This window comes from Protopterus annectens, chromosome 8.part0 (assembly GCF_019279795.1).
Source record: "Protopterus annectens isolate FY-2018-M chromosome 8.part0, PAN1.0, whole genome shotgun sequence".
In the NCBI taxonomy this organism is placed as follows: domain Eukaryota; kingdom Metazoa; phylum Chordata; order Ceratodontiformes; family Protopteridae; genus Protopterus; species Protopterus annectens.
Window position 1 is genome coordinate 1,081,611,606 of NC_056741.1, and position 26,239 is coordinate 1,081,637,844.

At 36.1% G+C, this 26,239-nt stretch overlaps 1 protein-coding gene across 1 annotated transcript; it reads left to right on the top strand.

Moving 5' to 3' along the window:
• Positions 1 to 377: 377 nt before the first annotated feature.
• LOC122808403 (hyaluronan synthase 1-like) lies at positions 378 to 25,581 on the top strand. The gene is given in 5 exon segments (XM_044079368.1): positions 378 to 754; positions 833 to 953; positions 3,062 to 3,287; positions 24,089 to 24,221; positions 25,416 to 25,581. Coding segments are annotated over 5 exon segments (1,023 nt in total).
• Positions 25,582 to 26,239: the final 658 nt, after the last annotated feature.

A 26,239-nucleotide genomic window follows, 5' to 3' on the forward strand; every position in this document is an offset into this window, starting at 1 on the left:
AAATTCTCAATTTATTTGTTTTAATGTTCACTGAGAATAGGTAATATAGCTAACTTTCAACTAATGAAGCATAACTTTGCAAAAATATTACCTTGATACTAAATAAGAGTTCCTTCTTTCAAGTTATAAAATATATACAGGTATTCCTGTAGATATGGCGCATTATTCATTTTGTGGACTGCTTGTGAAAGTTTTTGCTATTGTTTATAACATTTCTTTCCTTCTTCCATCCAGAAATAGAAACTGTTACAAGAAAAAAGTCTGTGCTGTCCATAATCCGCAGGATAGTCACTATTTTATTTGCCCTGATTGTGCTTGGTTGACTAATCACAGCTTATGTTAAGGGATTTCAATTAGTTGCCGATCAGTATCGAATTATGTCCTTTGGCATTTATGGTGCTTTCTTAGCACTACATTTGCTAGTGCAAAGTTTTGTTGCTTGGCTAGAGCGCAGAAAAATGAGGCGAGACCACCTCACCTGCAGCTACACCAAGACAGTTGCACTAACAATTGCAGCCTATCCGGAGGACCGTAACTACCTCAGAGAGTGCCTGTTATCTGTTAAGAACACACAGTACCCATCTGACAAACTCAGGATCATAACGGTAGTTGATGGAAACAAAGAGGATGACCAGTACATTATGGACATGTTCAAGGAGGTTTCTGAAGGGGAAGATATTGGCACTTATGTCTGAGAATATAATTATCACTCATAGAAACCAGAATCAGAAGGTATACCTAATGCAGGAAGACAAGAGAATATCTATGAAAGCATTGATCAGCTTGATAACTTCATGCATCATGAGCTGCAAATTGAAAACCCTGTGAGATTAAGAGTAGAAGAAATCATCAAAACAAAGCACTGTGTGTGCATCATGCAGAAGTGGGGAGGAAAGCGAGAAGTTATGTACACTGCCTTTAAAGCTCTAGGAGACTTAGTCAACTTTGTTCAGGTAATTTAACTGTCAGTATGATGTTATATCCATGATTTTTATTACTTTTATTTATATTAATAACAATAGCAAGAATTACCTAGGTAAAAAACTCACCAATACAAAGGTATAACTCCTGATTCTAACCTTGGCCTTGGTGGAATGCGGTCAAACAACAAAATAGAGGCCTGCTTACAATAATTAAATGCAGCTGAACATCAATACATGTTTTGGCTTGAATAAAATGGCAACTAAGTCCACCCGATGTGAAATGTTATGATTTCTAAACCAAATGTCCACATCTCAATATCTCATGATGTCAGATTGTATGCTGTGGTACTACATATGTTAAACTATTTTGTTTATGATAAGAGCTAATTTCATACTTTAAAAATTGAGCACCCAGAAAAATGCAGAATAGTTTGACTATGAAGTTTACCAGACACTTGTGATTAATAATTAGTTTGGCCATTTAGAAAACTGAATCTCACTCTGAATTAACCATACCTGGTAAAAGAGCACATTGCAAGGTTAAGGACAAAAAATCCTTCATCCAAAAGCCCTGAGTTTGGCCTGTCTGTTTCAATTCAGATTTTATACAAGTCTAATCAAATATTCTAACTGAACCACTCCTTAGTCATCAGTGGAAAGAGTAGGTTGAGGTTAACTGTTATGGATTAATTAACAAAAAATACATTTTTCCAGTAATTATGTATAAAATCATATATTCAGGTCTATATTAGTTCATTGAACAAAAACCATTGAACGTTCACTTCACTGAATGTGTTACATGGGGAAAGTAACTATATAAATGATATATGTATATATATATATATATATATATATATATATATATATATATATATATATATGGAATCCGTACAGATGCTCGACTGCATCTTTCACCGAATCCCAATTTGGTGAGTATACTTGTGCAAAAGTGCTGTTCACTGAAGCAGCACTTTCGCATAAGTATGCTTGTTGTTCCGGTCGTACTACAGTGCGGTAAGGGAAAATTCCCTTTTCCCCACTGTAGTACAACCTTGGGTGAGAAAATTAAAGTAGGGGAGATGTGGGGGGGGTGCAGTCCCCCACATTGGGGAGGGGGGAGTGCAGGGGGGGCTTGCCCCCCTGCATTCAAGTAGATTATGTGTTGTTTTAACATACTTTAGCAAAAGCACTTTTTCAAGGAAAGCACTTTCGTTAAAGTGTGTTCAGTGGTAATGGATTTGGGCTTTTAAACTTTCGTTCAAAAGTCCTAGAGCCATATATACACACACACACATATATATATATATATATATATATATATATATATATATATATAGATATAGATATAGATAGAGTGAGAGTACATGTTTAAACACAAACTCACACATTCAAACCTATGTTGCATTCTGTGCAGTCTGTCAGCTTGTCAAGTGAATTTGAATGAATGCACTCTGCTTGAATAAACTCATACTAAAAATAAAGATATGCAACATTCTGACCATATAATGACTATAGTAATACTACTTACATAAGGTGTAATGATCTCTGAGTTATTATATAGCACAGGCTGTGGGGGAAGAGTTCCATACTGAATAGTAGCACATAAATGGATCTTTCCATAGTGTGTAATTTTGATTTCTGGTTTCCCAGCAAAAAAAAAAACACATCAATGTATTGACATTTGACCAATGTCAATTGATTAACTATAAAACCAACATATATGTCACAAGGCATCTCTTCCTCAATTTATATGTAAATGTTTTGAATACACATGCTAGAATTTTGTATTTGATTCAGGATGGAAAAGCTAGGTGGTATGATCCTTTCTGGACTACTTTATGGCATGACAAGGACCATAAAGCAACAAAGCATGCACATACATTTACAAATAAAGTGAAGAAAAGGGGATATATGTAAATATTATTAGTACCTATACAATTTAGAACAGCTACTATAAAGTATTCAACTTTTCTCACCACTCCCTGTATAATTGTACTTTAATCTATTCTATGATAATCCAGAAAAGATTCATAAATGAGAATGACATTATACAGTAGCTTGTTTTGTCTGGCAAAACAAACATAAGTAAAGGCATATAAACAGAACCTTTGTAATAATTTATTATTTTTCCCATATAGGTGTGTGACTCTGATACCAAGTTAGACCCACTAGCTACAGTGGAATTAGTAAAAGTGTTGGAGTCCAATGAAAACTATGGTGCTGTTTGTGGAGACGTGAAAACTTGGAATCTCTCCTATTCCTACATCAGTTTCATGAGTAGCCTCAGGTACTGGATGGCCTTCAACATCAAGAGAGCTTTTCAGTCCTTTTTCAGCTGTGTTTCTTGCATCAGTGGTCCTCTTGGTAAGAATGTTTGAATTTTACACATTTCTTAAATTTCGTAAACCAGACAAATGAGGTATGTGAGGTATGCATACATGTGATAACCTCATTCTTGTACAAGAATAATAGGAGGAGGTTGTTGCTATCGTGTCAGCTTAAGAATCTTAGATTAACTTTTTTATGTATAGAATGTCAGCTGAATCTGGGTAAAGTTAACAACACATTGTATTCAGAGTTACCTTAGTAACTTTAAATACGTTTTGAAATATTTCAGATTGTTCTACAACAGATTTTTTGCAATATGTTTCTAAATACTATAGATTTTTTATAACAGGTTGCTTGCAACCGAAACATCTTAAGCTGCTTAGTTTTGCACTGACTTAAGAAAACACATAAATGCTTAATGTTTTGCTCTCAGAGGGAAAAAAGTGTTTTTGGCAATGGTCTCTCATAGAGATAGTTCGGATAAATCATTTGCAATTTATCTAGTTACACAAGCGTACAATTATGTTGAAATTAAGTTGATACATGATCTTTTCAATCTGTCCATAAAAGTTATTTCTGTACTGCAGCTGCCCCACTGCCCTTGTTATGTCCCACCTCCTTCACATCCTCCATGAGTTTTTGAAGTCTTCACTTGATTTCTGTAGTACAATATTTTCAAGAAGTCTACACCACTTCTATTCAACCATTTCAGTGTTGTTGAACACATAATTATACTGTGGCTTGTTTTGTTTGGCAAATAAGATCCAATGGCAAATCATAGTCCTCTTTCTCTGTCCACTAGTTAGCACATTCTAGTATTTAGAATTTCCCTTGTATCAAATTTTCTCTTTTCCTGTAACCATGTTGTTGGATTTTATACTCAACCCTATCACCAGAGTTATTTATATTCTTCTGTAGAACCCGCGGGTCTGTATACAATACTTGATGTGTAGTCTCAATGATGATCTGCATTGTGACACCATTTGTGAGTCTGCAGGCTATTTCCTCAGCTATGTACCCTAGATTCCTGCTGGCCATCACCAGTATCCTTGCTTATTTTTAGAAGTGGCTTAAGTTTATTTTGACTATCCATTCCAGGTTCTATTCATTGCTGTGCTTCAGAAAATGACCCATCTCAGTCTGTAGTTCTTCTTTTGGTAACTTCACCTAAATGTATATCTGTCCATCAAGAAAATTGAGAATTTGTTTTGATTATGGCAAATTTTGCAATACAACCTTGCCAGATCTCAGTGTTTTGAATTTATATTCATAACATGCCTTCTATATGAAACCATGTCTCACCAAAAGATAGCTACTCTCCCCAGTGTGATTCTATGTTCATTTAACTTATGGCTAGAGGAGATCATTAAGAGGCTTAGCCATATCATCCAATAGTGGTGAGTGACTAACAATTCTCTCATTAAGCAGACTTTCACCACATTTATTTTTATTTTACATTTGTTGACCAGTATAGTCCGACTGGATATATGTACATTTTCAGCAGAGGCCCGGGAAGAAAAGCTCCAAACAATAACACAAATGTAATTACATGTCACATGTCACAGATAGCAAGATATAATATTTACAGTGAACATAGAAACAAACCATACAGAATTACATATAGATTTTTTTTTCCATTAATTCGATAAATGATATTATTAATAGTTTCTTAGGTACAGTTGTTCAGAGTAGATAAATCTGAAAGTTGCAGTACAAGATAGGTTACATGGCAGCTGTACACATCCGGAGAAAAGATTAGCCAGGCTTGATACAATAATATATCTGTTTTGATCCCAGGTAGTGTTTGAGCTTAGTTTTGAACTGACCTAGAGAAGAGTGTGAGGTAATCGCAGCTGGTAGAGAGTTCCATGATCTGCCTACAGAGTTTGTAAAGAGAGATTCACCAGCTAGGTTGTTAGTTTTACATGTCTGGATAAGGAGTCTGTTGGAAGATCACAATGGTCTGGGGTTGTTATACAGGGTGACCAGATTTTTAAGTGCAAGGGTGTTTTCAGGGTTGTATATAATTTTGTGGGCCATAACCAGTTGGTTATAAAAGATTAAACTGGGTAGTTCAAACCATCCAAGCTGGATTAGATTGATGCAATGATGTGTCCTGAAAGGCAGCCCAGTGGCAAACCTGGCAATGTGATTATAACAGATAGTGATTTGGTTCAGGGCAGTCTTGTTAGTATTATGGAGAAGTGGGGATGCATACAAGAGAGTAGAGGGAAGGTGAGATTGAGCAATGGCAACCTTGGCTGGGGGAGTCAAGAAGTTTTTTATTCTGTACAATGAACCTATTTTTTTATAGATGGTTTTAATCAATTGGTTAACATGTAGGTCAAATTTTAAGTTGTTATCAACAGTGACACCTAGTAGTTTAGTAGAGAGGTCAGGGGAGATTGTTGTGCCATCCTTTGCTTTAATTGTAAAGTTAATGGCACTAGACCTTTGTATAGGTGAGAATAACAGTATTTTAGTCTTTTTAGGATTCAGTATCAGGCGATGATTGGTAAGCCAGTTTTCTATTGTGTTAAAGGTGGTCTGGGTATCTAACTGGAACTCTGTAGGGGATGTTGCTGAGCAAATCAGAGTAGAGTCATCTGCATATTGGTTACAGCTGAATTTAGGTATGGCAGTGTTCAAATCGTTGATGAAGTTGGAGAATAACAGGGGCCCTAATATAGAACCTTGTGGTACTCCCAGGGTGTTAGGTAGCAGGGTAGAGAGTTTGGTCTGCCAAAGTACAGCCTGCTATCTACCACTTAGGTAGGAATGAAACCACTGAAGGGCTTTGGGATCTAGACAAAGTGATTGCAGGATGTGGATTAATAGTCGGTGATCGACCATATCAAAATCTTTGGACAGATCCAAAAAAAGATCTGAAGAAATATGGTTATTACTACGATTAAGGTTTATGGTTTTGGAAAAGACTAGTAGGGCTGAGGTGGTGCTATGGTGAGGTCTAAAGCTATGCTGGGTATCTGCCATGAGGTGGTTGTGGATTAGGTGGTGCAAGAAATGTTTTTGAATACATTTTTCCATTATCTTTGCTAGAGGATAGAGTATAGCTATAGGCCTATAGTTGGAGAGTTCAGTAGAACTACCTCCTTTATGAAGAGGGATTACATAGGATATTTTCCAGATATCACAACTTTTTGCTTCTACTATGGTGGAATTGATAAGTAATGACACTGGGTAGGCAATGGCATCAGCTGATTTTTGTAGGTATTCAGCTGGAAGTTGGTCAGCCGAGAGTGTGGTGGGTTTTAGTTTTCTGATTAGGGTATGGATAAGTGATGTGGCAACAGGTTGAAAGCTAAATAAGGGTAGATTTCTAGGAGTTGTACTATCTAGGCTATGGGAGCTAAGAGGAAATTGGCTGGCTAGGGCTTGAATTGTCTCAGTAAAGAATCCATTAAAACTATCAGAGACTGCTTCTGGGGGTTTATCAGTGAAGGCAGCTGGGACAGGGGTAGTAGTATGACCAGGGTGTAGTATATTATTCAACCATGCCCAGAACTTCTGAGGGTTATTTTGATTTTCTGTTTGCAATTTGCAATAGTATTGTTTTTTTTTCTAGTAGTATAAGTTTTTTAGTCTCATTCCTAAGTTGCCTATAATAAATTTGATCATGAGGGAGTTTAGTAGTTCGCCATAAAGCCCAGGCTTTATTTCTGAGATTAATTTTGAGCCTCGTCTCTTTTGAAAGCTAAGGAGCAGCTTTTGCCTTAGTTCTCTTTGAGCGAATGTGTGTGTGAAAGTCAAGAATCTCAAGGAATTTTTTGTTAAAATACAAGACTGCTTCTTCTAAGGGGAGAAGTTTTAGGATAGACCAAATTACAAGAATTTAATTCTTGTTGGAATTTGGCTGAGTCAAATTTTTTTTTTATTTCTAACATTTCTTAATAAGGATTGTCGGGGACTGATTACTTTGTGCTTGATTATATATGTCAGATGGTGATCACTTAGACTATCAGGGAGGGTACCAAAAGTATACAGGTTGGGGTGACTATTAATGAGTACCCAAATGAGTATACTTTATGGTTGGGTTTGCCTGTCCCAGTAGGGGTGTTGATAACTTGCCTAAATGAGTGCAGGTTAATATGGGTGGTAGGGGATTCTGAAGAACAGGTTGCCCAATCTATATTAAAGTCTCCGAGAAGTAAGGTTTCTTGAGGGTAGTGAACAGATATCCAATGTAAGGTATCTTCAAGTGTAGCTATATTATTACATGCAGATGATATAAATGCATTTACTATTGTTGAGTTGCAGTTTGGTGGCTAGAATCTCTAAGTTGTTAATCTGAGGTGGTTGTATGACATCTGTTGTTACAATCAACTCAAATTTGTAGAGTATGGCTACCCCACCCCCTTTTCTGTAAGCACGGTCCAACCTGTGTATGTTACATCCAGGCAGTAGTACTTCATTATCGGTAATGCTGGGTTTTAACCATGTCTCAGATAGACAGGGAATCTCAGGGGAGAGATCAGCAAGGAGTGCATAAAGTTCATGCACCTTGTTATTGATGCTTCTGATATTAAGATGATAGGTTAGGAGAGAGTTGGGTGGCCTGGAAATTGTAGGCTTGAGGCTTAGGTTATGGGTAGAGGGAGAATATATGCCTGAGTTGGCAGGGCCAAGGTTAGGGTGTATATCCCTATCAAGTAATAGGCTAGGTCTAAGCTTGGAGATAAGTTTCAGGAATTTATCTAAAAGTTTATAGTAATGTTTGATTCTAGAGCTAATTTTCCTGGTGTTAGTGTGTAGTGAGTGCAAGCATGATGTTAGATATGTCCTGGTACTATGGATATGATTAAAGGTGGGATGATTGGCTTCTGGGGTGTTATTGTGGACCTTTGGGACTTGAAGTCCTAAGAGAGGTTGGGTTTCTTATAAGGTTAGAAGGTATGGGGCTAATAGGATAGGTAGTAGAAAGGAGTACAGCATATCTAGAGAGATAAGGAACTTTGCACCTGGAAATGCACTATCAGACGATAGTGTGAAATGGGTTACTATAATGGAAGAGAGAAGGAAGCAGCTAGGAGCTGATGAGTGCTACTACAAAGGAGGAAGAGGGATGGGGTTGGGGATAATTAACTTAGCAGGAAGGTGATAGGAGCTAGCAAGTGTGGGAGTGGCTAAGTGGCAATAAATCTAGAGGTAGTGGGAGTGGGTGGGAATTGGAGGCAGGGAGGGGAGCGGAGAGAGCCTGAGCATAGTGAGGGTGAATGGAGCAGGGCTATTGCAATCCTTAGGTTATACCAGTCTGCTTTAGCTCAGCTAGGTAAGTATAATATCTTATATTTAAGGTTTAAACTTATATTATGTTGGGTTTGTAGATTCAGTAGGTTAGAATAAACTTTTAGGGATTATCTGTTTATAATACAATTTTCTGCAGTAATTTGCTATAGCTGGTATAAATATAGGGGTGTTTTAATAGTTGTTCCAAATGTTAGTGAGCAGGGGTATATATCTGCAAATAGGGTTGGGAGAAGCCAAATTCAAGAGGGACAGACCATGGTGCCTCAGACCCCAGACAGCAGCTTACATGAAATATTATACAATATTTTGTAACCACCTTAGCTCTTCGGTGTAAGTTGCTTTCTGTAATTTATTTCCAGCAGGGTGGTGTGGTGTTCTTTCCTTAGTCTGGAAGCTTAAAGGGATTTAATCACAAGGGAACTACCTAGAAAATAGAGTAAAAGCAGGTAGAAGTTAGGGAAAAAGGCACATTTAGATGCCGGTAGCTAGGCTATTGCTATCACAGGTCAGGAAAATCATTTATATTCCCCATACAGTAAAAACTGGGCCAGAAAGCACTGCTACTAGCTAGTGATATACACTTTAAAATGGTAGTTACGGTCCCATAGAGGTTCTGTAAGCTGCAAGCAACAATTACTTGTGTTCCTTCTGGTTGATAAAACTTAAGATCTGCAAACAAGTTTGTTTGGGCATAACATTGTACACACTATACTATCTGTTAAATGTTAGCAGTACAAATCAGCTACAGAAATATTGTAGTCATCTATTACATTAGGTTATTCAATTAACTAACTGCGTAGGACCTGCGAGTATCATGATTCCAAAATGGCTGCTGACTAGGAAGCACTGTCTTCTGTGTGCTCTTAACACTATCAGATAATCTAATTGGATCACCTGTCGCCAGATCATAAAAGAATCAAAAAAATGGTTTTACCAAACAAAACTAGCTATAATCTACCTACCTTATAAAAAAATTTGGTGAAATTGTGGATTGGAAAGGCTGATTCATCCTTTCTTCATCCAAAGGGGTATTAGTACTCTCAGACACATGTGTCTAGGCCAGACAGCAATACAAAGAATCTACAGAAGCACAAACAATTAAAGGGAAGTAAGGAAAAAAGAGGATATAATAAAAGTCTTCTCAAGATAGATCCAATGGAAACACAATCTTCAAAAACTAGACTTTCACTTATTTCATCCCCAGAGAATGAAACATCTACCAAAAGGCAGAAAACAGCCAAATCACAGTCTGAGACTACCAAGCAGCCTCAAAAAATAAGGGTGAGCACCCCCTTTACAAGTGAAGATCTCAAGGCAGCACTATCCTCACTACAAAAAAAGCAATAACCACAAGTTCCACCGAACAATTTAATAAAAGCTAAGAATAACTTCTCTCTCTGACGTCTCGGCCAAAAGCCTTCAAGGAGTATAATACATATAAAAACGAAATTTATTTAGGAGTGATTTATTGTTTACAATGCCCATGCAAAAAGTTTTATATTGGGGAGAACAAAAGGGCGTTTAAATTAAGACTTCTAGAACACATTAGGAACATAGATAATTGTAAGGAAGACAGCCCTGTAGCTTTACATTTTACACAGTTCCATGGGGGCATGAGTAATTATCTTAAAGCGACTGTTTTAGAGCAAGTTTGCTTACCTGTAAATTGTCATGTAGATATTAAATCTGTTTTAGTACAAAAAGAAGCAATGTATATTTTAAAGTTTAAAACAATGCCTCTATATGGACTAAATGAAGAGTTTAATTGGAAAGCATTGCTTAATTAATTGCTAAATGCTGAATGGTTAATTAGCAGCTACATTTGTGTATATATATTGTTTAGTTTTTATATGTATTATACTCCTTGAAGGCTTTTGGCCGAGACGTCAGAGAGAGAAGTTATTCTTAGCTTTTATTAAATTGTTCGGTGGAACTTGTGGTTGTTGCTTTTTTTGTATCGTGCTCCAGGGTGCTGTTGTTGTATTTCCACTATCCTCACTACAGTCTGAAATACAAACCTTCTCTTCAAAGTTAAACTTTTTGGCAACAACCTGGAACAAATCATTAGCAGATTAGATCAAAATGATGCAAAAATATTGGAGAATGAAATCAAAATTCAGGAACTTCAAAAAAATACTTCCACAAATGAAGCTCTGATAAAACTAATGCAGCAAAAAATAATTGATCTGGAGGCTAGAACAAGGCATAATAATGTGCTGATCAGAGGTGTGCCAGAGAAGTTTGAACAATCACAACTGCCCTCTATTGCTCAGGAAATTATTGGTATCTTACTAGACAACAAAGATCTTGCACAAACATTTTCAATCGAAAGAATCCATAGGGCATTGAAAAAATCTCAAGCAATGGATATACCCAGACAAATTTACACAAGGCTACTTAATGCCTCCCATGCACAGTCAATCCTTCAGGCTGCTAAATCTAAGAAGTTCGTGCTCTGGAGAGGTTCAAAAATTACCTTTGCTCAGGTCTTGGCATTCCCTATTAAACAAGGAAGACAATCTCTCTCGCCCTACTACAAGTTTTTAATTAACAAATCCATCAAGTTCCAGATGAAGTACCCTGCCATTGTATCATTTCAGTACAAAAGCGTAATGTACTCTATAAAAAACCAACAAGAAGTGAAAGCTACATTTATTAAGGCTTTTGGTGAAACTCCAACATCCTCTTAAATTACATCAAACAGTTTCCTCTAGATGCCTCTTATTTACAACAACAACTTTCTTAATATAAAAGCTCAAACAAGCTTGTATTTCTCAAAAAAAAAAAAAAAAGAAAAGTGCATATAAGCTCCTTTACCATACAAGCGATATGAACCTGTCCAAATAACAAATGTAAGAGGTCTCAGCTCTTATTCTAACCGATCATACGATTAATCTCACCAGGACATATTCTCCTTACCTTTAAAAGAGTTCTGTACCCTGAGGCCATTTCCTCATTCCCATCTTGACACTCGTAAGGTAGGCCAAGTTTTCTTGGTGATCTAACTGTTCCTCATCGCCTCCATGTGCAGCAGGTTGTCTGGTCCCACTGGAATCTTCTACCTTCTTCAAATGCACTGGTTTCATGAGAAACAAATGAGCACCAACACAAAATTGAGACTTCCGCTTTTCTTCCTTTAACTGAGAAGCAGGAAATTCCGAGTCCTGGTAAGAATGGAAAAGAAATTCAACAAAATACTTATGGAGCTAAAGAAGGCTACAGTCAGCTATAAAAACTTCATAAGAGACTGTACTGAAGATCGGAAAGGTTAGAACGAGTATTTATTCATTAAAGAAAGCTTTCAAAAGCTTGCAAGACAACTAGTGACAAGTTGATATCACATTTTGTATTTAATAAAGTAATGGTCCTTTTTTTGAAAGGAATGGTGAATATCGAACTAAATGAAGCTGCAGACAAAGTTTATATACAATGTTTTGTGTTTGATTGTCATGTTAACAAATTCATGGTTTCTGGTAGTATCTGCAATTTTTTAAGGCTTTAATACCTGTGGTTTTTATTTGGACAGTATGTCAGGCATCTGTTATTACAAAACGTTCAGTAAGGTTGCTGTTAAGCTTTGTATTAGCTAATAGGTCAGAAATTAAAATAAAACATATTTAAACGTTATATGAATAACAGCTTATTGTTTGACAGCATGGTGGATTTCTGCAACAAAGCATGACTGAAATCTTACATTATCAAAAACTGTTCAACACAGACTCATAACTAGATAGTCTACTACTCTTTATACTAACATTTGCATTATAACCAGTTTTTAAAAAGTTTGTTTTTATAAAATTTAATAATGGATGGCTTTCAAACATATGGTAAAATGCAAATCTGATTCCCTGTAGTGGATGAAGCGACTTGTTGTAAAAACTTTCGTATGGGCTGTAATTTTCTTTACCTATGGTTTATAGGGGAGAGTCAATCTGAGAAAGGGAGCTCAATGACATAATATTGTCGTAGACATCTTTACATAACAAGTCTAGAATTATTCTTACATTTGTGACAACAAGGTGCAATAAGGTATACTTAAAACACATGCACTATACTTGTAGCATTTTGCTGTTTTGCCTAGTTTCTTTAGATAGAAAGACTTTTGACATGAAACCCAAGACAGTGGTTTGTAAAGCAGAGCACGAGACACATAGTATGGTCTAATTGTTTGAAAGAATGCATAGGAAAGACTGAATATAGAGATAATTTGTGAAAAATTAAAAATAAATGTGACACTATGCAAATTACGGATATTGTGTGTCACAGAAAATTATACATATGATGCTTGTGTGCGCACGCGTGCGTGCACACACACACGCACACAAAACAGTCAAATGGAATAAATAGCTGCAATATTCAGAAATTTCATGTACTCTGTGAAATTGTTACTAGGTGGTAGCAGACCACTACAGATACTTTTAAGCATTACAGTCTCCCAATTTAATGTACTAGAATTATTGTAGCACCCATACTTGGGGAATACTTGTATGTTTTAGTTAACAGAGTTAAGCGCACGTACACACTTTCCAGTTATGATCTTAACTGCCAAAGTATTTCTGGGTTTGGTCCTTTTCAAAGGTGTATAATCAAAGTAACACACTTCATACTCAATTATTAACACACTGGTCTAAAAATTGTATACATCTTTCTATCTTATAGGTTGTTTTGGGAGACTGTGTGTGTGTGTGTGTGTGTGTGTGTGTGTGTGTGTGTGTGTGTGTGTGTGTGTGTGTGTGTGTGTGTGTGAGAGATAGTGTGAGTGTGGTATTACAAATTTATTTTTATCATTGTTACTTGGGTTCAGATCAGGATTGTGACAGTAACAGATACCATCATTTTTTTATCCCTATATGCTGGATAGTTAACAACGCTTCTTCATCTTGTTAATTGTTAGAGGGATCGGAAAAACTCTGCATGCATTCCCAGAGAGTTGTGTTGAGTGTATGTGTTATATCTGGTTGTGAAACAAAATGGCAGGGGTAAGGGACATTATGAGATGTTCACATCTATAGAGTAGTGAGTATGTTATTCTTGTCTTTAATCAATAATCTTCTGCAGTTTTGCTGATACATTACACCCATCTGTAGTCTCTTGACTTAGAATTAGTAAATAGACAAATGTTTTATTTCTTTTTGCCACCCTATAGCTGTTATGTGGTCGACTATTATTGGTTTAAGATTACTATGTTAACAAATCACTTCATCTACATGTGTGAATTTGACTCTCTGTGTTCATGTATATGTCTGTGGTTTTGCATTTATAGATTTTCTGGCCTTTGGAGAAATGTAAAGTTTACTATATATTTTTAAATGGTCTAATGTACATCCTATCTAATAATATTTATACTTCATGTAGGCAGAAAAAGGTATAACTTCATTGGTTGTTTATCTTTTCACAGTTTATTGTTCAAAGTAGCTAAATTTGGTCATATAATATATATCTGGTTCCAATTTCTAGACCTTGCTGGAAACCAGGCCTCTTCATACACTTTAGGAAGCACGGGGCTAAAACTCCATCTGATAATGATAAGTGAGAAGGAGCCTCAAATATGTCTTGCCAGTCGAAGGCACTATTAATTTCCCTAATTTAGAGGTTAATTCCTAATGATGTCATCTTTGAGTCAGAGCTGTAATCATACAGGATAGGTACTATAGGGTGACTTTGCTGTATGGTCATATGAGGTTAAGCATGATCAACATCTATTACACTGTTAAGTAAAACCCTATCTGTTAGTACCAAACAATATGTGCTGATGTTTACTAAATCTCACAAAGTTCTGTTTTTTTTTTTTACTGTTACATTAGAGCAAGAAGTATGTGTGTGTGTAGTGAGTTGGATTTTGGAATGTTAAGAATTTTTTGTAAAGTAGTTAATTTTGTAAATAGTATCTTCTTCCTATCTCTTTCAGATATTTCTAGAATGTGGTTAAGCACGGGTAGTGATCTGAGAGAGGCAACTGTCACTTTACTCTATTCTCCTCCTAATCATTTTTCATTTAAGGGAAACAATTCTTTTCACCTTCACTCTATGTGCCTATTTATTCTTGAGTTGTAACACATTTGCCCATTAACTCTTTTTACTTTAAATAATAAAAATATCAAATCGTCATCTTACTAGTTACTTGGATAAATGTTATTGATAGGCTCATGTAATATAAAAGGGTTGCAAAATAATAAAAAAAGGAATTTAGTTTTACATCTAATCCAAAAATCTTTGTTTGATATTACTCTTATCCAGGAAATGCACATGACTACGGCTCAATGGTCAAACGATGTTAAAAAGAAATGGATAAAACAGATTGTAATGGCTGGGGATAGCACAATATCCAAGGGGGTAGCAATAATAGTTAAAACATCTTTCAAAGGATCAATTATAACTTCTGGTTGGGACCCAAATGGGAGATGGTGCTACCTAACCTGTTCTATATCATCCTGCAAAAAATAAATACTTATATTAAATGTTTATGGCCCCTGTATACACCAATCTTTGTTCCTTTATAAAATCATCTCACTCGTTGAAAAATTTAACAATCATCTACTGATCCTGGGGACTGGAATACTACAATCAGACCGGATTTAGACAGAACCTGTAAAACCAATAAACAACCTCTAAGTACTACTAATACTATAAGAGATATGATAGAAGTCTACAACTTGTTTGATCCTTTTGAACTTTTTAGGAATGTCCCTAATATTAGTAACTACACATTCTTCTCTGCCTTCCACAAATCATGGTCCAGGATAGACTTCTTTTTAATATCAACATTTTTTGCCTCCTATGATATAATATACAGTAGTGACCCCAGAACTATTTCTGATCATGCCAAAATTAATCTACATTTTAAATACTTGTAAACATAACTATTTGAATTCCATCCCTATAAATTGGTCCCTTAATCCAAATCTCCTGAACAACATGATTATCCATAGAGAAATTCAAGAATTCCTGTCCCAGACATTTACCTCTTTTGATATGTCTGATATGCCTATATATGTTCAATGGGCAGCTGCCAAAGCTTCTTTAAGGGGTACCCTTATTCAAAAATCCTCCCTAATTAAAAAACAATCTAATTCCCGAATTTTGGTGCTAGAAACAGAACTAAAAAAATAGAATTAGAACTTCAAACTAAGTTCTCTCCCGACATTGAGAAACAAAGATCCACCATTCAAAAGCAACTTCACGAACTACACCTCAATCAATTCTAACTTATGGAATCTAGACTTATTCATAAGTATGCTGAATGGATGCAAACACCTTCGAAAATTCGCAATAGGATTATAAATATCAGACCCCAACCTACTAAAATAAATCATATTATTTACAAGGGTCGATCATATTTCACAAATAAGGAAATCATTCAGGTCTTCCTGGAAGTATATGAGGAAATTTATGGCCCCCAAATACTTGAATCACCAGGCGTTCAAGACTCTTTCCTAAATGAGTTACATGTTCCTAAAATAAGTAAAAATCACTTTAATTTATTTAAGGCACCGATAACCAGAGATGAAATCTCAATGGTCATAAGCAAACTGAAGCCAGGGAAAGCCCCAGGTCCAGATGGTTACATGTCCGAATTCTACAAGTCCTTCAAGCAAATACGTGCCTCCTTTCTGCTTAAAGTTTATAATCACATTATTCAATTTGGCATCACGGATCTATATCTTAATAATTCTAAGACCATTTTTATACCTAAATCTAATGACAACATTACTAGCAAAAATGACTACCGTCCAATTGCCTTAATTAACATTGATATAAAGATTTTATCTTCTATTTATTTATTTAATTTATTTAACATTTGTTGACCGGGAATGTCCGACTAGGTTCCACAGAGCCTGTTTTCAGCGGAGGCCCGGGGAGAAACACTCCAGATGCATGTCTTTGGAATGTGGGAGGAAACCGGAGTACCCGGAGGAAACCCACATGAACACAGGGAGAACATGCGAACTCCACACAGAAGGCATCCCAGCTGAGAATTGAACTGGAGAATCTCTTGCTGTGAGGCGACAATGTTAACCGCTGCACCACTGTGCCACCCTATATCTTCTATCTTAGCAAATAGACTAAAAAGCGTATGACCACATATTATTTCACATAACCAGCTTGGTTTCATGAACAATAGGTATGTATGGGACAGCACTCTAACCATCAAAGCCATAACATATATAACAAATCTCAACAAATCCCCCAAATATGCTCTTTCTGTTGATGCCCAAAAAGTTTTTGACCGGGTAAACTTAAAGTTCCTCTTTAAAACCCTGAAATACATCTCCATTCCTGACGAATTTATCAAAATGGTTAAAACCCTCTACACTAAGGCTTCCACTTCCCTAAATATAAACAAAAAAAACTCCATGCCAATTCAGATTATAAACAGAACAAGACAGGGTTGTCCACTCTCACCCTACCTTTTTAATATTTATGTTGAGGTTCTATTGTTAAATCTAAGTCAGAAAACATTCCACCGTTCAATTTACTTATATAAAATACATGTGAAATACACTGCCTTTCCAGGTGATTTAAACATCTATTTAGAACTTCCCTCAACAGAACCTGAAAAAATTCTAAACTCTACAGACAAATTTTCGCAAATTTCAAATTATGCCATTAACCCAAACAAATCAATAATCTTTCCGCTAAACCCCCTCGGACACAAAGAATTTTTCATTCCAGAAATATCAATCAAAGTTAACTATTCCCTAAAATATTTGGGTATAACCTTCACTCACCCCCAACAGGATTTAATAAAGTGTAATTTGTGCAAACCTTGGACTAAAATCACTGAAGATCTCACAAGATGGAAGAGTTTAAATCTTTCTCTTCTCTCAAAAGTAGCTATTATAAAAATTAATATTCTCTTCAAACTTCTGTTCCACTTCTTAATTCTTAATCAAAACATCCCGAACACTTTTTTTCAAAAATAAATGTTGTACTAGGAAAGTTTATATGGCACCCTAAAAATGTTAGAATCAGCTACAATAAACTTACACTTCCCAAAGATAGAGGAGGATTGGCCCTTCCTGACTTTCTGTCATATTACCATATAATTAATGCCAATGGTATTATACACATTGCTAACTTCCAACAATCAAACAAGGACTGGAACCCCTTATGGATAAAAATGTATAATGCCCATATGAAAGCATCTAATTTCAATCCTAGAGCAATTCTCTTTCTTACCAATAAAAGTCTTAAAAGACATAAAATTCATCCTATATTAATAAAAAACATAAATGGGTTCCAATCACTGATAACTTCCCTTGGCTTGTGACACTCCCTAACGATGGCCCAACCAATTAATCTTAATCCAAATCTTAAATTGGGTAACAGCATGCTAAATCTTGATAATTACCCTCTCATTAAGAGCTGTACAGTCTGGGACATTTACTCAGTTAAAGACTTACCATTTAATGAAATCATGTCCTCTTTGGCAGTGAACAAGAAATACTATATAATAATTAAACAAATATTTTACCTAATTTCTTTGATAACTGACACAAGGTCAGCTACCCCCACAGAGTACCATCTTTATCAGTCTCTAATAACCCAACTTCTATCAAGGTCTAAAATGCTTTCCAAGGTCTATAGTCTAGTAATAAAAATAAAATACCAAGACAAGTTATTATTCTCTAAATATTGGGATGGAAACAAAAAGGAAATTACACTTAGCCAAAACCTCGATGTGATTGATGCTACAATAAAGTTAACCCCTTTCAAAAAACTAATTTATACCCAGTTCATGATAAACAATAACGCATATCACACTCCAGCATTCCTAAATAAAATTAACCCAAACACTTTGCCTTTTTGTCCAACTTGCCCTAATTCTGTTGCAGATATACTCCACATTTTTTGGTCCTGTAAAAACGTGTATAAACTCTGGTGCTCCCTAAGAGCACGACTGGAGAAAATGGGTTATATGAAGTCAACTCTATCCTGGGAAATGGCACTTTTAAATATCTATCCAGGTTTGTTTAAACCTGAAATTAAACGTATCATAGTGACATTGTGTGCGATACTCAAAACTTACATTACCTTAAACCGGCTAGACAGAGCCAAAATGTCCTGGAAAGACTTCCAATCGATGACTGTAAAATATGTTTTGGCAAGTAAACTAAAAACTACAAGCAAGAAGAAGTTGTTACTTTCAGAAATATTGGAATAACCTTCTAGATGTTCTTAATCAATATCCTACTTAGGTCGTTCCCCTTTTCTCCTCCTATTATCTGTAAATACTTCTCTTCATTATTTATCTCCAGCAGAACCCTTGAAAGACTACAATTATCGTGACCCTTTATGATTTCTTTTCTTACATTTGTGCAGACAATATATTCTAGCTTCCTTATACTACTAATTCCCTATCACTTAGTGACAGTCGCTTGTATATATTGTATATAGTTAAATCAAATAGGTTTTAGGAGTACTGATATACCTTCACACACCTGCATTAACAAATACCTCCTAGCAAATCCTTTCTGCACTTTCTTTTTTGTTTTTACTCAGCTAGTATCCTATTCACTTGATTAAAGAAGCTAAATAATTGTTTTTGTTATATCAGTACTGATTGTACCTGTTCTTAAGCAGAATTGTATGAAGATTTTTCACTTATCTGTTTTGAACCTATTTTTATTGTGTAAATTATTGCTTTGTCTTTGTATTTGTGTATAATAAAAATCAGATTGCAAAAAAAGGACCTGTGAGTATCGTATCAGCAGGAATGCAACAGAAACAAGTATGCACTTGCCCTATATTAAAACCGGCTATTTTGAGCATAAAAAACAGACCATAAGCAGATTAAAAGTAATCAACAGCTAGCGCTTTCAACAGGCAAGCCACTAGAGTTTAAAACAGAATTTTAGAGTTGTTTAGAACACTTTGAGCAATAAAACTGCCAATTAATAGAGACATTGTAACCAACAACTAGTGTTTTCAACAACCAAGCCGCTAGTGTTTAAAACCGAGACAAAAACAGGCAAGCTGAGAACTATCGATTCTCTATAATGTGTTTAAGGCACTGCAACAACATCAAGGAGCTGTGATATGCTTAAATAAAACATATATTTTCCACCAAAACCAGTTTAGAAAGAGTCAGATTAGGCAATCACAACAGAGTTAGACATACCAGACAGATGAGGACGTTGCCGACAGGTTCTAGGTACACCAGGCATTTGAAAATGGTGGGTTTCAGTAGGTGTACATGAAACCTCGCTTACATGGTTGGGAGTGGAGTTATAAGGATATTGCGGTCCCTAGGAGTGGGGCTATTGCAATCCTTAGGTTATACCAGTCTGCTTTAGCTCAGCTAGGTAAGTATAATATCTTATATTTAAGGTTTCCACTTAAATTATGTTAGGTTTGTAGATTCAGTAAATTAGAATTAACATTTAGGGATTATCTGTTTATAATACAATTTTCTGCAGTAATTTGCTATAGCTGGTATAAATATAAAGGTGTTTTAATAGTTGTTCCAAATGTTAGTGAGCAGGGATATATATCTGTAAATAGGGTTGGGAGAAGCCAAAGTCAGAAGGGACAAACAATGGTGCCTCAGACCCCAGACAGCAGCTTACATGAAATATTATACAATATTTTGTAACCACCTTGGCTCTTTGGTGTAAGTTGCTTTCTGTAATTTATTTCCAGCAGAGTGGTGTGGTGTTCTTTCCTTAGTCTGGGAGCTTAGAGGGATTTAATCACAAGGGAACTACCCCTATGCTTGTCAAGTGTTCAGATGTGTTGCACTCCCTTGGTTAGCCAGATAATTGTCTCGTTGAATCAGTGCTCTACCCTGATAGACATAATTTCTGGACACAAGTATACGTAACTCCCTCGGTGACTTGATATTGCACATTATAGTAATAAAATACTAGTATACTGAGGCTTATGCATTCTGGGTGAAACTTGGGAAGGAGGAAAAACAATGAATACTTCTAGTACTCAACATTGAGTCTCTTCAAAAAGCAATGTACAGCTTGCCATTGCTTCTCTACATGAATTCTCCTTGAAAATGCATGGATTTCAAGAAAATGTAGATAATCTGTTGTACTTTATCCTGATAAAGGTCATATGATTTCTCCTCTGTATTTTTGAGGTGTATTGAAGATGTACTTTTACATTATACAGAGGACTGAATGCAAATTATTGGGACTGTTCCAAAAGATTTCAGAAGAGATTTAACAATTAAGTGAGTGGAATGGTTTACCTTTAAAATGTCAACTGTACATAGTCAAACGGCCACACCACCAAAACCTTTCCACAAAACCCGAACCGTGGAATCTTCACAAAAGAAAACGTGTGCTCACTTATACAGTCATCCAGTTTAGTTTTAAAGATTGCTAGGTAAGTACTCTGTTAATTAGGTGATGGCAGCCTATTTCTGAAACTAGTATTATATTGTGTTGGGTATCATTCATGCTGTCTGATGTTGTGGTTAAGGTTAAGTTCTCTAGAATGGGTGCATGCTTTACCACTGGTTCTACTTAGATGAAGGTGTGCAAATAGTCCTGGGTCATTCTTAGCATAGAAGGATAAGCAGAGATGACCCATCAGGAGTCTGCATGTGAGTGGAGGGACAGGGCTTTCAGTCTCTCAAAGTAGCTAACAGTACTGAGATCCAAAATCTTTTGGGTTAGGAAATGTTGCAATCTCTCAAGTTAGATTTAGGTAAATGCTAATGGGTGCATTCTATTCAATGATGGCTCTAGCAAGAGATGAATAAATTGGGACTATAACTTCTTTGGACCTTGATGTCTAACACACAAAGCCACTGTGTAGGACAGAATTGTCCAGTGATGGTTCTACACTTACTGAGATTATTGTCAGTCATGAATCTGCATTAAATTTAGTCAAAGTCTGATTATTTATTTATTTATTTTTTACTTCTCAGCATTTTGGAGACAGATTAACAAGCTATCTTTGGAGGCAGGCATTATGACCTTTTGCTAAAATTATTGCAAAATATTGCCCTATAACATGACTAAGCACAATGTCTATGAAATTAGTTTCTTGAGGGCTGCTCAATATCAGCATTCATGAAGTTTGTCATTCAGCTGAAAATACTATGGATGTCTGGCTGAAAAGTATATATAGCTGGCAAATCTATCAGCCTGTCTAATTTGGCAAGCATTTTCTTGTTAAGTTTGCCAAGTTTCCGAACTTAATATCCAAATGCTGTCTGAACTCTTAAAGTGTGACACAGTTGTTACATAATTCTGTCCCAAATGATAGCACTACTCTTCTGCCTCAGTGACACTGATTAGCTTTCCAGTATATTTCATGAAATAGTCATCAGAGTAGCTCCTTTATTATGAGTGTGTAGTATACTTAATGACATTTTTTAAATTTGTAATGTTCATTATATGTATAACTGAAACCTAGAATACAACCATTTTTTTATATCACACTATGCCGATAATTATTTGCAGATATTTTGAAACATCATCTTATTCATCCCAGCACAAACATACACAAACAAGCATGTGTGCATGTGCGCACACACACACACACACACACACACACACACACACACACACACACACACACACACACACACACACACACACTCTCAGTCATTCTCTTTATCTCCCTATCACTGGAAAATTAATTGAAAATGAGTAAGATATATTTTTATTTCTATCTAACCTATTCTTATTTTTTAACTGTCCGTCTTTATTCTTTACTGTTGCAGGCTACTAGCAATGCAAATTAACGGTCAACATTATTGCATGCTTCTAAGCTTTATTTGCTACTAGATTCCAGGACTAGTGCAACAGCCAAGTTGATGAGTGACTGAAAAATATGTTTCTCTATGGCAGAAAATGCAGAAATCATGGTTAACAGTAGCACCAGCAGAAATTTCTGTTGTTGCTTAAATTTCTTATTTACCTTTTAACTAGGGCTGTGACATAGCATTTCATATACTGCTGCCAGCCTTTTCTCAATGATACAGAACAAATTCAAAAATAATTTATGGGCAGAAGTATTATTTCAAGGATATTTTAAACATCTTTACTACTTACTTTAAACTATAAAGTAATAAGCTGATTTGCATGAAAATGAGTTTTCTGAAAAATAAGATGCACAAGACCATAATATCTGCAGCTTAATGGTTATTTACCTTATTATTTGTCCTAACTCATATACTTTTAGATTAATCAAATTTTAGGATTCTTCTGCCATCACAGCACATATTTCCGAAAATCAGGGATAGTACTGAATTTCTTGAATATGAAGGATTTCAAGATATAACAGTCTGTATAATTTTTATTTTACATTTGTTGACCAGGAAAGTCTGACTGGATACATGTCCATTTTCAGCGGAAGAAAATCTCCAAGGTACAAACAGAAAAGATATTGGATAACACATGTTAAATAGAGTTATAGACTCTTTCAGATAATCAATTTATACAATCTTACATTGGAGAATACGTGTTAAACACAGTTACAGACTATTTCAGATACGCAATTTATACAATAACACATGAATTAAGGTTTAATAAGGAAAAGACCTAGAAATTGCAATTCAATTAAGTAGCAAATGGAAATATTTGCATACAGTAATATGGAGAGTTCTAGTCTGGTTTGAAACAAGGACATAGCCAGTGTGATGCAAAATACTGTTTTAGCTTTTTCTTGAATTGACTTATGGTGGGTTCTAGAGTAATGTCAGCAGGAAGTGTGTTCCAAATTTTACCAACAGATTTGGTAAATAGAGAGACACCAGCTGAATTGTTGGTTTTGACAGTTTGGACTAGTAGTCTGTTAGAAGATTGAAGTGTTTTGAGGTTGCTATAGGGGTACATAATACTTTTGAGTGCATGAGTATTTTCAGTTTGATTAAGTACTTTATATGCCACTATTAGCTGGTTGCACTGAATTAGGCAAGGCAGTTCTAACCATCCAAGATATTTTAGGTTGTTACAGTGGTGTGACCTATAGGGCATACCGGTGGCGAATCTGGTAATGTGATTATAGCAGCTAGATGGTTTGCTAAGTTCAGTTTTGCTTAAGTTGGAGAGTAAATGGGAAGCATAGAGAAGAGTCAATAGTGACCTAAGCTTTTTATTGATGGTTTTAATAGTTTGATTGACATGCAAATCAAATTTAAAGTTATTGTCAATTATAACACCTAGGAGTTTTGTATTGGAGTCTGGGGAGATTGCGGTGCCATTATTAGATATTATGGAGAAAGATAAAGCAATGGACTGACTAGTGGGGGAGAAAAGCAGCAACTTTGTTTTATTGGGGTTTAAAATCAGACAATGATCAGAGAGCCAATTTTCAACTGTGTTAAAAGTATTTTGTATAGTGTCCACAGATCTGACTAATAATAATAATAATAATAATAATAATAATAATAATAATAATTCTACTACATTACTGCTACTAATACTGCTAATAATTCTACAACAAAGAAACTAAAAAGTACTTTTACAGCACTTAACAATATGCACTCATATGCGATGGAATTCTCTTCATGTAGCAAATAGCAGAGAAGGGACAAACATACCTCACAATATTTTACATGCACCAAATCTGTTCATTAATAAAAATGTGGCTTTATTTTTCAGGACTATACAGAAATGACCTTCTGCAGCAGTTTCTTGAGTCTTGGTATAATCAGAAGTTTCTAGGGACTCACTGCAGCTTTGGGGATAACAGGTGCCTCACAAATCAGATGCTGAGCATAGGATATGGTACAAAGTAAGTTCAGTCATGACTGTTAAGTCAATTCTTATGCTATGGGATGACTGTATAAGATGAGCAAAAAGCTAACTATTGCAAAGATAAGACAATGATGTAAAAGAAAACAGAAAGTAAATAGCAGTACAAATTTATATATGTTATCTATAAGAGCTCCTAGAGGACAGTCATGGTTACATTGTGACATGGGTTTTAACTAGAGAGAAAATAAATTGAAAGACATCAATCTAGTCACAATGAAATTCAAAAGTAGAAAGTAGGTTTTCACATGGAATATAATACACTCACATGTCTTCCTTCATGTAACAAACTCAAATATTACTGTTTCTTGGGTTAAACTGAAAAAAACTCTTTCAGGATTTTGCAGCTTAACCTCCCCAAAAACTTTTTGAAGTTTAAATGTAACTAGAATGTGGCCGTTTGGATCATGATAGAACTCTTATCAGTCACATGTTCCTCTCCACACATGCACTTCTGTGGGATCTTATCCCTAGTCACTTTCTTCATGATGAGATATTGCTCAAACATCAATTCACAGCCGATGGTTGAGGCATATACTACTAAGATTCTCTTCCGATGAAACCTGAGAATCTGTTTCCTGTCCTCCTCACCCCAGTGCATGAGCCCTGTGACTGAATCACCTTCCTTTATTAGCTATTTAGCAGCATAGAATAATGAGTTTAACCTGCACCAGGGACAAGCAGAATACAAATCTGCTTGTTGCATTTCATCACCAAAAGTACATGATGTACCATCATGGAGTTCTCGTGGTGCAAACCATGCTGGATGTACAGCCACTATAGCACAAATAATGCTGCCCTAAAGAAATCTGTTTTTTGCAGATGGTTACACAGTATGGTATGGCACTGCAACTTCATTCCTGACATTGGCTAATCTGCAGGAATAAAAGCTGATACGAAGTTCTGAGAGACAATTGGCCATGCAAGTAAAAGACTAAAAATGAAGAAGAGACTGACCGCGCACTCTTTTCATCTGCTATCTCTGCAAAAAGGTGTTGCTATAATACAGTAACTAGCTTTACATTATATCAGTAGGGTTGGCTGAAACTACATTTCTTTCTTCTTACAAGATGTATGACATTTAATATGGTGTAGTGACGTTAGCCATGTGTGGCAGGTGTGAGTGCATTCTTTGTTGTTCACATTTCCTCAACCCCTTCTTTGCATGCTTCAGGTATACTGCAAGGTCAAGATGCTACTCAGAGACCCCAACCCAATATCTGAGGTGGCTGAATCAACAGACTCACTGGACCAAGTCTTACTTCCGAGAGTGGCTCTACAATGCTTTATGGTGGCACAAGCACAAGAAACACAAAAACATCTGCAGATGCTCTCAATAATAATCTGCTCAAGCAACAGAGACCTCCAAAGCAGAAATGCAAGCAGCCTCCATCCCCCAACACAACCCAAATGACATATAACCTGCAGACTCAGTGTGCCAATAAACCACAGCCCATAAGGCAAACCAACGTAGCCAACACACTAGTCATAGATGACTCTATAGTCAGGCACACTGATGTCCCACTCACCAGGATAAACAAGGAGAAGGTTACTGTCAACTGCCTGTTGGGGTCAGGATCTACCACATAAACCATGCACTCAGGTCACTCCACAACAAGTACAAATATGACTCTGTCATTGTCCATGTTGGTGTGGACGACCTGAGATGTAAGTCCCTAGACTACACGAAAAGAGACATAAAGGAGCTTTCCGATCTTGTAGCTCAGGCAGGTATGACCCTAGCCCTGAGTAGCATCCTGCCATTGCCCAGAATTATACCACAGTACAAGGACAAAATGATTGACCTCAACAATTGGCTAAGCTTCTGGTGTCATTCTAAGGGGATCCAGTATCTGTCTGCCTGGGACAACATGGTTGACATACCAAGATGCTTTGCCAGAGATGGCCTGCACCTGTCGCCCCTGGGATTCCGGATACTGGCTAAGGATCTTGCCACCCCTATATTCACCACCATAACAGGAACAGGCAAGAAAAAAC